Below are 12,444 nucleotides of genomic sequence, written 5' to 3'. Positions count from 1 at the left end.
TATATTTTATTTTCTATCATTCCTTTTATTTCGTTTCCATTCTTTTTCTTGGTCATGATTTTTTTTTAATTGAGGGGGGGCATCTCCAAGCCCCTGCCCATCTGTGTGGCACTGTTCAAAAGGCACCATAACCTTTGTAGCACAGAATGAAAGGAATTGAAAAAAAAAAACATACACGCTCTCCTATACTTCGGTTGAAAAAAAAAGTTTTTGCTTGAAGAAGGAATATTCAAAGCTAGAAGAGAACATATTAGAAAGAAACAACAGAACAATTCAAGCAAATAGATAGATTTGGTGGAATGGGGAAATGCCAACTAGAACCTTTTCTCTTTTTTTTGCCAAACCAATTTTGGACTGCATGGTTCATGAAAAAATTGTAACATCACGTGTTTTGAATATACCTCATGACTTTTAAATCATGATTGTCGTGATATTGCCAAGATAGCCATCATGTGGTTGTTTAGCATAAAGTTTAACAAAACGCTCATTATCACATGTCACGGAAATCGATTCAGCAAAAAATAAACATGAAGAAGATTTGGGGGACGGTCTTTTGAAAAAAAAGTGTCATTGCAAAGAAAGTCAAAAAAATGCATACATTTTTCATTACTTGAATTATAACAGGGCGCGGTCCCTTGTTATTGTAATCTTGATGCATGGCATTTGGGACATAAATGTTATCTTTTCCCAAAATAGATATTATACATCCCTCTGCTCAGATCGGAGATGTCAAAGGCGGGGTCGACCTCGAAGGGAGGTGTGCGGTTGTACAGAACGGCCGCGGTGACGATAGCCAACTTGGCCGACATACCCATGAAAGGGTGACGCCCGGCGAGGCGGGGGATGTCGAAGGCGTGGAGGACGAAAGGCCGATTCCTGAACTCGATCCATCGGCAGGAATGATGTCGACTCTGGGTGAAATTTCGTGCTGGTGCGGTGAAGGTCTCGGCGACCTCGGAGGCATCGGGCGTCGGTACGAACGTCGGTGGGATGAGAGCAACATAAGGGGTGACGAGGTGACGGTTAGGAGCCACTAATGGTGGCAGTTGTGAGATGACTCGAACCTTTGGAGTTGGTGGAAGGGGAGAGATATTGAGATGAAGATTTAGTCTGTTTTAATCAAAACAAAAGAAGTATATGTATAATCGTGAAGGAACTTAAGGAAGTATTTGAAATACCCTCAAAGGACAAAAACGTTGGAAGGAGAAGGGAGAGTGATACGACTGGAAAGAGTATTACATACCTGGTTGGGTGGTAGTCCGATTTCTTCATCCGCTTCTCTCAAAGCAGTGGTACGGAGATCAACATCCTGATCATCAAACTTGCCGCCAGGAAAGGCCACGTACCCAGCTTGGCTCCTCAAATGTTTCGCTCTGAAAGCAATCAAATTCAGAAGGAGGGGAATAATTTAACCGACTGTTATGTCATCGTTGCCAAGCGATACATGACGCTGTCGCGATTCGAAGTGACAGCATCGTGTCTGTTATTTCCATATTTATTCTTATTCGATTTCCTTTCGATTCGTATACACTTTCAGAACATTACTAATTAGACTGGATGATGAACAAACGAACTGTTGGTCAAACAAAATTCTACACAAAACAAATGAGTATTATTTTGTTTATATATAAAAAATGACAAAAAATACGGTGGTTAAAAATTCTGATTACACACAAGTCAAATTCAATCAAGAATCCAAGTGATATAATTATGATTAACACTTAAATCAAAATTGGCAGAAAACTGATATCAATCCGTAACTTCTTCAATAATACATATACTTTGTTGGAAATTGTGGTAACCGTTCTCAAAATGAGTTCGAACGGAATCCAATATGAAATTGCCACCAGAGTGTATGTATGTACGAATAAAAAATATGTGCCAAATAGCTCTGGAAAAAAATGCATAATTGCTGAGAAATTAGCAAAATAAGCACGGAATTCCATAAAATGTCGGGTATTTTTCAAAGCAATATTAATACACTCTCCAACATATACTTTTCTGTGCTAAGGATCATCAGAATTATCGATTTTGAGCTAAGATTTCAATATTTTACAAAGATAAGTTTACATTAATGTACCAGATCTAGATGTATAATATTTTGACAATGAACCTTGATTTAAAAAGACTTTCTCATGAAATAATTGTTTTTTTGCAACTACTGTCTTTTACATTTAAAGGTCAAGTCCACCTCAGAAAAATGTTGATTTGAATCAATAGAGAAAAATCAGACAAGCACAATGCTGAAAATTTCATCAAAATCGGATGTAAAATAAGAAAGTTACGACATTTCAAAGTTTCGCTTATTTTCAACAAAATAGTTATATGAACGAGCCAGTTACATCCAAATGAGAGAGTTGATGATGTCACTCACTCACTATTTCTTTTGTCTTTTGTTTGAATTATACAATATTTCAATTTTTACGAATTTGACAATTAGGACCTCCTTGCCTGAAGCACAAAATGTAAAAATAATGGAATTCCACGTGTTTAGGGAGGAATGAAACTTCATTTTACATGACAATGACGAGAAAATCAAAATATTTCATATTTCATATAATAAAATACAAAAGAAATAGTGAGTGAGTGATGTCATCAACTCTCTCATTTGGATGTAACTGGCTCGTTCATATAACTATTTTGTTGAAAATAAGCGAAACTTTAAAATGCCATAACTTTCTTATTTTGCATCTGATGAAAACATGTATATACAAAATTACATTGATCAGGATGTAGGCCCATTGCCAAGGTCATAATCTTGTTTTATCTTTCACTTTAATAAAAAAAATCTTTTGAAATAAAGAGAGAAGTGAAGGTGCAGACAGAAAGCAAGGTCAAATACAGTCCATCTTTCCTGTTCCCATTCCGACCATTATCTTATCTGTCTTACCAACATATCACAACCTCGCACCCAGGATTTCAAGTTATGTTATGCCAAGTCGGTGACACGAAATTTCCTCCGGCGACAATTGCTCCGGGCTTTATTTGCCTAAGATTTAGTGTAAGTGTTAAGTTTGCAATAGGGTGTTTGTTGGGTATGTTTAGGATAGGGCAGGCCTGGTATTAAAACCAGGGTTGAAATTGATCATTCCATTAATGTGTGGATGGAACCACCAAGTTACATCTTTTATGTTGAGCAAAGTTACACCATGGAGCTAATAGCTCCATGGTTACACCGACAAAACTGACTGTAAAAATCGACCAAATAAAAGCTATTGCAGGATACCATCGGTTGGTTTTTATTGGTGTGATTATTGCATTAGACAATTAAGAGACAGAAGCGGATAAATAAAAGCCCAAAAGACGTAATAATGTGCCACCCCCCCCCCCCCTTCCCCTCTCATTTTGAGATCTAGATCACGCGATCATCTTGTAAAAGAATCGTGAAACCTAAAATGGCATGCATCCTTCATGCATGATCTACTAAACAGACGGATGATTGATTACAAGAGGAACTATTTTAAAAGATGCCCTTCCAATCCGGTAATGTTATCATCGGGAATGTCACACAAATAATGTTCTCTCCATGATCACTGTTACAGATCAGTCATGTTATTTCCGCTCGCTCTCTGGCAAATGGCCTAAAATAGAACTGGAGGGAAAATGTGGATTTGGAAAATAAAACGTCTAATTTCTCTAAAGTAAAAGCTCTTCATCATGTCAATTTGGTTCCAATAAAAGCCAGAAAAATCGAGATTATCATAGGTGAAATTTTCAAAGGAGTCCAATGTGAAATTTTATAGTTTTTTACGCCACGAACCAGCTGCTGCTGTTGCACGTTTCAATGATGATGTGTATCATTCCAATTTTTTTCGTAATCAATGAATCAAGATGAATGAATACTTTTATCATAGATCATAATTATTTAAAATGGTATTCTATATTCAATGCTCAGGCATTTTTAAATTATACACAACATTGCAGATTACGGTATGTATAATAGACCTATACACCACGAACATGGCATGACAACTTAAAAATAAAATCGTCAAAAAATATCAATTAAAATATCAAGAAGCATTTCATCAGTATTTCAATTTTGATGGAGTTTTAATATAACTTCTGCTATTCTGTCCTATTCTGACTATATCAGCAATGATTTGACGTCGGGGTTTTTTCAACCATAATGATCTTTGAAATGGTTCCTGAAATACCCTTTTTGTTCCACTCTAAATGAAGAAGCCTAGGAAGGCTTTATCGGCATTCAATCATTAACACAGGTCAAAAACAAAAATTAATTAAACTGTTTTGTTTCAAATCTTTTGACAACTGATGCTATTGGGTTTTAAATCATGATGATTTATATCCATTTCAGCTGGAAAAGAATCGAGCGGCAATTAAGATAGAGGAAGAACGTAAAACGAGAGCGGACAATAATTAGAGAAATGGAAGGTGGTAAGTGGTGGAGACAAAAGGGTTTACTCGGGGAAGGGTAGCGGAGAAAAGTGAAATTCGTAATTCAGCGCTGTCCTTGTTTGATTTGTATTGGCAGATGAACTTGTATAAAAATGGACTTGACTTTTAAATGTTATAGCTTTCATGAGCAATAGGGTCTGTTCAATCAATTCCCGAGCAATTACCATGGCCCCCTTGCTTTTTCCGACTTCAAATCAAAACAAGTTAACAAGGTCTCAATAACAAATTAAACTGTTATTCTAGCCTATCTGTAGAAGAAATACAGCGATATTATAGAGGCGGTTTTCGTGACAGACTATTATATCCCTTTTGATGAGTGTGACATCACTGAAAGAAAGGGGCGGGAAGGAGGGAGGGGGAGGTGAGGGAGAAACAAAGATAGAAACAGAGACAGACAGACAGAAAAGGGAAATGGGTTGTTTGCCTTGCCCCCCCCCCCCCACCTTCCTGGTTTCCCAGGTATCATTCAAATCTATGGTGTCCTACTTACCAAAAGGGTCAGGAAAAAGACGGGTTTTTCTTGGATTTGGTTTGAATTTTTTTTTCTTGGGGGGTGTTAAGGCTTAATTCAACTACTTGAAGTCCTGTAGAAAAAAAATTAGCACATGAATCTATATCATTTTTTTTTTGCATTTTTATAATGCATAGATACCAAAGTAACTCTCTGCAAAATTTGGTGAAAATGGCATGGACTTCATTTTAACCGTGGAACGTCCTTAAAATAGTTGGGCAAAAAATGCCCAACTTTTAACCAACCCTGGGCAACATACCGTCCACACAACTATTGGATAAAATCCCTCCTAATTGGGTAATAAAAACCAATAATTGGGTAATAAATTTGTTCAACTGGATAATAATTGCCCAGAATATATTTATTTTTACCAACATACATTACCAAACACAGTGAACGTAAGTTGCCCAACATTTTAAGTTTCTAGGTAGGTTTTAATTAACACACTTTAAGAATTGGCAATCAATGTCAGTTGTTACCATGGTTACAAACTGTGTTCTGTTGCACGAGAAATTCAATGAAGATAGATTGGTAAACCATCCTCAAGACTTACAAAGTGGTTGTAAAAATATTTTTATCTCTGCGTGTTTCATGCCAAAGAACAGAATTCGGATTTACATTACTCACAATATTAGACAGCATAATATACTCTCCCAAGCTATTTGCCAGAGCATATTGCCCCTCCCCTCTTTACCTCACCATGCAATATTGTTCATCCGATCTTCTTTTCTCACTCTCTCTCCCAAAATATTTCGTGATATACCTCGTGAAGTTGCTCTGGCTCCAATCTGTAATACCTCGTTCCCAATGTCGTGCGATCATTTACGAAAGCCACGAGTGGGATCGTGACTGTTCGCGATTTTTTTTTGAATCATTCAATTTTTTTCTACGAACAATACGATTGGTATCACTGATCTGATACGATCTGATACGATCACTACGATTACTCCACGATTAAGTACGCTGTTTGAATCGTGGCGCAAATTGTGACAGTGTGAGGTATTAATCATTATGGCCCGTATTCTGAAGTCGGGTTTAACTTAAGCTCAGGTTTAAAGTTGTGGGTTAAGTATGGGAAGCCAAAAGTATCGTTTTTTTAAATTAAGTTTATGTTTCTTATATTTCCTGTGCTCTTTCATGATTGATCGATGGTGAAGACAATAATCTTTTTATACTTCCTAGACAATTATGAATGATTTGAGAGCAAAATGAGCAGAAGTATGATATCTCTACTGTTAGTAATTTATGTAACAATCGGCTCGCCATACTTAAACCACAACTTTAAACCTGAGTTTAAGTTAAACCCGACTTTAGAATACGGGCCTTAGACTCGTGTGCAGTATAGCGCGTACGCCTATATAGCTACGTACCTAACTGTCATCATCATCCTCCACTGGTCTTGATCGTAGATGAGCGGTACGAGTACGGCGGCCTCGCCACGGTTACTCTCATCGCTGAAGAATTTCTGACGCGCATCCGGGAATCGGGTAAAGTAGTTCGCCGCGTCCTGGCTACGAAACCTCTCGATGGCGTCCTCGAGCGATGGTTCTTTCAGGCTGCTCTCAGAAGACATTTTCGTAGAAGACATTTTTTTACAGATATACCTAAGTGTATAATGATATTACCAGTCTATGAATACATCCATGTAATTTTAAACATTCTGATTGCATTAAGGCCTGTGGAACGGCTTGGAGAGTTAGGGACTGAGAAAAAATATTACAATAAGATGGCCATGTTTTACGTTTTTCTACTTGCTTAATGAAAAAATGGGGGCTGAAGCCCCCAGACCCCTCCCGGTTCCATAGCCCCTAGTCAATTAGCCTGGTTATAAATGTAAGTTCCCCTGCACTGCGAATAAAAAAACAGTCAAATAGTAATAGTGAAAATAACAATGGTTGTCACTTCTTAAATTATCATCATCACAAGCAACAACATACCATCAAGGTCATCATAAAATGTTCAAAATGAGGAGAAAACGCATGATGTGATGATTTGATACCTTTTTTAATTTACAACTTTGACCTGTGTAATATAATATCATTTTGGTACATGAATATTATAAAGCAAAAAATAATGAAAAGAATAATGAAATAAATATATTGATGAAAATATAATAAATGAACAAGTTATACGTAAGACTAATAAATTATCTGATATTCAATAAATAAAATAGTCAATAAACAAAGAATGAACAAACGACTGAATGATGAATGGATGAATGAATGAATGCATGCATGAATGCAGGAATGAATGCATAAATGAATGAAAGAATGAATGAATGAATGGGCCAAAATAAATACTTGAACAAGATTTATAAATTCAAAATAATTAGTATTTCAAAAATAACATATTTATAATGAAATACAGTGCCCTATAATAATTGCTCATGGTGATTCACCGTCAAATCACAATCAACGAATACAAAGACATGATAACTGTATGACAGATAAAATGACGTTTGCCAGACTTTTATTGGATTGTCCATTATACTTAACTCACCTGCCGGATATTACACAGGAACTTGGCGAGGGGTATAGGGGTCAGGGGTGAGAAGACAGGATAGCGGTGTGGGGGAGCAGGGGGCACAGTCTTTATGATGGGGAGGATCTTTCCTAGGTCACCTCATCTCTTTGGCTGACCTGGATATAATAATAAGATAAAAGGGTAAATTAACGGTTTATTACCAATTCGTCTATTAAATGCCAATTCGTCCAATTGCCAACTCGTCTACTATCATTCGGTCTACCATCAGTTCATCCACTCACCACAATGTCTACTTTCATTAGTCTTATGCCATTCCGTGTAATAGCCAGTTGGTCCAATAGCCATTTAGTCCACATACCATTTGGTCTAATTAAACTAAAATGCTATTATGCTAATTGTGCAAATGAATGAAAAGAAAATGGGTATTAGACCAACTGGTTATTAGACAAAATGGTAGTAGACGAACTGGTTATTAGACGAAGTGATGATTGGACCAAATGGTTGTTAGACGAAATGTTGATGGACGGAATGGTATTAGACTAAATGAAGGTAGAACATGTGGTGACTGAACGAATTGCCAATTACCAAATTTACAATTGGATGGGAAGGAGACCGAGGAGCAAAATGGGGCGTGGTTCCTTCAAAACGTATAGTAATGATAAAGAGAATGGAACGTGTTTTTTACCTCTTTGGAATTTTGTACTATTGCATTTCATCTGATTTTTCGCGAATTCATTTTCAAGATAAAAGTCAGTTAAGTTTTAACACATTTCTTAATAAACTTATGTAATAAGAATAATCATTTGTAATGGAAACAAGTGGAATGCCTCTGGCCGTCTCACCTGCATCACGCGGTTCAATATAGCAGCAGTGCTCACTTTGAATACTACTCTAACTCGCACAAGATGTTCAGTGATACATGGTTACTCTTATTTCCCTTTTTTATGAACTAGACCAATAAACTTACAGAGATATGATGGTTATTCAACGAAAAACCCCAACATGGCCAAAGTTCATTGACCTTACATGACCTTTGACCTTGATCATGTGACCTGAAACTCGAACAGGATGTTCAGTGATACTTGATTACTCTTATGTACAAGTTTCATGAATCAGATCCATAAACTTTCAAAGTTATGATGGTAATTCAACAGATACACCCAATTCGGCCAAAGTTCATTGACCTTTGACCTTGGTCATGTGACCTGAAACGCGCACAGGATGTTCAGTGATACTTGATTACTCTAATGTCCAAGTTTAATGAACTAGACCAATAAATTTTCAAAGTTATGATGGTAATTCAACAGATACCCCCGATTCGGCCAAAGTTCATTGACCCAAAATGACCTTTGACCTTAATCATGAGACCTGAAACTTGCACAAAGCTTTCAGTGATGCTTGATTACTATTATGTCCAAGTTTCATGAATCAGATCCATAAACTTTCAAAGTTATGATGGGAATTCAACAGATATCCCCAATTCGGCCAAAGTTCATTGACCCTAAATGACCTTTGACCTTGGTCATGTGACGTGAAACTCATGCAGGATGTTCAGTGATACTTGATTAACCTTATGTCCAAGTTTCATGAACTAGGTCCATATATTTTCTAAGTTATGATGACATTTCAAAAACTTAACCTCAGGTTAAGATTTCGATGTTGATTCCTCCAACATGGTCTAAGTTCATTGGCCCTAAATGACCTTTGACCTTGGTCATGTGACATGAAACTCTAATAGGATGTTCAGTAATACTTGATTAACCTTATGGCCAAGTTTTATTAACTAGGTCCATATACTTTCTAAGTTATGATGTCATTTCAAAAACTTAACCTCAGGTTAAGATTTGATGTTGACGCCGCCGCCGCCGCCGCCGCCGCCGCCGCCGCCGCCGCCGCCGCCGCCGCCGCCGCCGTCGCCGTCGGAAAAGCGGCGCCTATAGTCTCACTTTGCTTCGCAGGTGAGACAAAAATGGCATTCGTGGCACAAAAATATAATATACATCATGTTGGACGACAAACATCGAAAGCAAAAGCTTGGGGCAAATGAGCTGTTTAAATTGCCAATATATTGCCGAAATATATCATGAGTAAAATCATGTCAGAGAAATGGAAAAATGAATCAAAATCCTTTTCATGAAAAACGTTTGATAAAACTGTTTATAATATTACATTTGAGGAATCTAAACTCAAAATAAACGTTCTTGCATGGACGTCAAGATCCACGGAAATTTAAGCAAAAGATAATTCATTTTTGAAACTGTATAACCCGAGTATAACTCGACATTGTTAATGGGATTGCGATGTGCATTTTTGCAACCTCTGGGAACGAATATTGTCTGGCATTTATTCTCACCTGAATAATAAATTCGAGTTCCAATTTACAAGTTTAACAAGAAAATACAAGCTCTGGGTGACGCATGAATGGACGTGGTATGTACATGGGTGGAAAAAGCACACCAGCTATTTATTCAATAACAAACACAATAACAAGCACTCGAAACCTAACGGCATGAGTATCCATAATGGAAGCCTCGGGGGAGAAGAGAAATATATATATATATATATATATATATATACATTTATAAGAGTGAACCATTGTAAGGAGTAGATTTATATAAAGCATGCTAAACGCATGCAGAATAAATACACCTTGGCTGCTTACAATGTCAGATACAGTACTAAACTCCATATACCGATGTCCTTTTCTCAAAATATCTCTTAAGTCTAAATTGAACCATAAAAGCAAACAATGATGGAAACCATCAAATGAAAATAGAAAGGGATCGACGCATCACATATTATATATGTGAGATAAATAATGAAGTGTGAGGAAGAAGGGTGAGGTATATAACACGAGAGGATGGTGATGATATAGGCTTACAGGATTAGGTATAGGAGACAACGGACAATAACATCAAACAAGACAATGATGGATGCTTAAATTTCATTATCACGCAACACTGAGGATGTTATCGCCATGGTTACCATGCGGATTGGGCAGACATTACTCAATGGTTACCATGACGACATCTCATTTGTCACGTCTTAGCATCGTCGTCTCCCCTGCTTCAATATTTTTCTCATAAACATGACGCAATAAAGAAAGGGGAGAAAATGTCACCTTTGATAATGCAAAATGCAGGTATGGATCAACTGAAGTATAACCATGACCTTCATTTTTCAAACACCTTTTCATAGAAAATATATGATGTCACTTACGTGCAAAAAAAAACAGGTTATCATCGCATCTGTCTGATACTGTGAATCCGATGTGTTTATATCAACAACAGACGAATGTGACTTTTTTTCAAAGAGTGCATTAATGCACCTCACTTTATCTACCTCCTAACTCACTCCATGATGTTCCATCAAAATAATATACTTAATCTTTACATGTCGACATAATAGCGTATTCTGTATACATGACGACATAATCTCATCGAGATGACTTGTGTCTTATTGACTTCAATGTCTTATTTTGTCGACGTATCTACATAAGATATTTCAGTTGTCAAGTCGACTTATAGAAAAGACAGATGTCGACATGTCAAGTCGACTTAACAAGACATTTACAGCGAATTAAGAGCGATTTGTATCCTACACCTGCATGTCCCGCCCCATTTTCTTTATACATCCGCATCCGCCCCGGACGCCTCTCAATCTGTCATCATCATTCTTCATAATGAGCAACCATTAATCGTTGTGTCATCCATAGGCATCCATTCATCACCGCCTGCCTATCAAATCATAGATAATCTTTCACCGTTCATAAGTACGTCAAAACAGACCAGCAATCGGAATGCCAATGGTATTTAAGATACACATTAAACTTTGCTTTCTTGAGAGATGTTTACGGATTCAAAAAACACAAATAAAATAAGAGGTATCTACAGAGTATCATTTTAAAAGCATTGGTTTATAAGCACTCTTTCAAAATGACGACCCTGGAGACAAATTTATTGGTATTTTGCTGGCAACGTCAAAACTTTTATACAAGTCAGTTTAATCGTGAAGTGAAAAGTTGTCAAAATAAATTTACTATGAAACATGAAGGAAAGACAATGATCAGATAATAACAGGATTTTATTTCACCCCCCCCCCCCTCTTTCTCTCTCTCTTCGTCTTCCTCACTCTCCTCATTTTCACTCTCCACTTCCTGCAGCCTCCTCCATTTTCAAAGTGATAAACAAAAATATTTTCAAATACATTTTTCATTACACCAATGAATATAGCCACAAAAACACAGCATGAAGGCAAATGCAAGCTTGTCACGTGAATCTCATAATCATAACCTTTTGTTGAATGACAAAACCCAGTGGTAGGGTAAAATGCTTTCAATTTCACGCGACCAGAACAATTTAGCTCTATTCCTGATGTAAGTAGCAATGACGTACGATTATGCGATTGGCAGGAATGTTGCTTATGCCTCGAGAGCCCCCATACGTCACACAACCATAGGGAATATATGGACGGCGCGCGGAGCAGCGCTGTTGAGGGGGCGTTGATGTTGTACAAGTAAATATAGAATTTTATTTTTGGGTTCCCGGAGTTGGTCGCTCTATATGCAGAGGAAATAATACATCAATTCGCCAGTAACAGCGTTCGCTACAAAATATCCCCGGATCTACATATTTTTTTGTATAAAAGAAAATCCAGGTGGCATTGGGGGCACGTGGACTCCCCTTTTTACCGACCTTGGTATATACGCAAATAGAACCATGTAATGATAACATGCCCCTCTCGCCGCCCCTCCCCTTGGAAAGATGGTGAAAATAGATGAATTTTTGTTTGGAAATCCTGTGTCTTGAAACCGACCATGTATTTTACCACATTTACAATATACATGCAATTTTATAAAATTGTTAACGTCGTGAATTCTATCGTAGGAGGAGGGGGGGGGGTCAGTGTACCTACAAATAGGGGCATGGTAAGTACATGGAGCTATGCCTATAATAGCTATTTGTGAGAAGGTACTTCAGACATCAGTAAATTATGAAGGAAATGCGGGTTGAATTTCTCAGAATTTCTATACA

The 12,444-nt window shown here is 37.3% G+C and overlaps 1 protein-coding gene across 1 annotated transcript in view; it reads right to left on the bottom strand.

The window, feature by feature from the left end:
- Positions 1-341: 341 nt before the first annotated feature.
- Positions 342-12,444, bottom strand: part of LOC121407692 (peroxisomal coenzyme A diphosphatase NUDT7-like) — a 28,031-nt gene continuing 15,928 nt past the window's right edge. The window contains exons 2-5 of the mRNA XM_041598879.1: positions 7,427-7,566; positions 6,298-6,531; positions 1,244-1,373; positions 342-1,064 (exon numbers count right to left, since the gene is read on the bottom strand). Coding sequence (XP_041454813.1) covers positions 678-1,064; positions 1,244-1,373; positions 6,298-6,515 — 735 coding nt within the window. The 5' untranslated portion in view covers positions 6,516-6,531; positions 7,427-7,566 and the 3' untranslated portion in view covers positions 342-677. The remainder of the gene's footprint in view (positions 1,065-1,243; positions 1,374-6,297; positions 6,532-7,426; positions 7,567-12,444) is intronic.

The sequence above is a fragment of the Lytechinus variegatus genome, chromosome 2 (assembly GCF_018143015.1).
Source record: "Lytechinus variegatus isolate NC3 chromosome 2, Lvar_3.0, whole genome shotgun sequence".
In the NCBI taxonomy this organism is placed as follows: domain Eukaryota; kingdom Metazoa; phylum Echinodermata; class Echinoidea; order Temnopleuroida; family Toxopneustidae; genus Lytechinus; species Lytechinus variegatus.
This window is presented reverse-complemented; position numbering and strand designations above follow the sequence as displayed.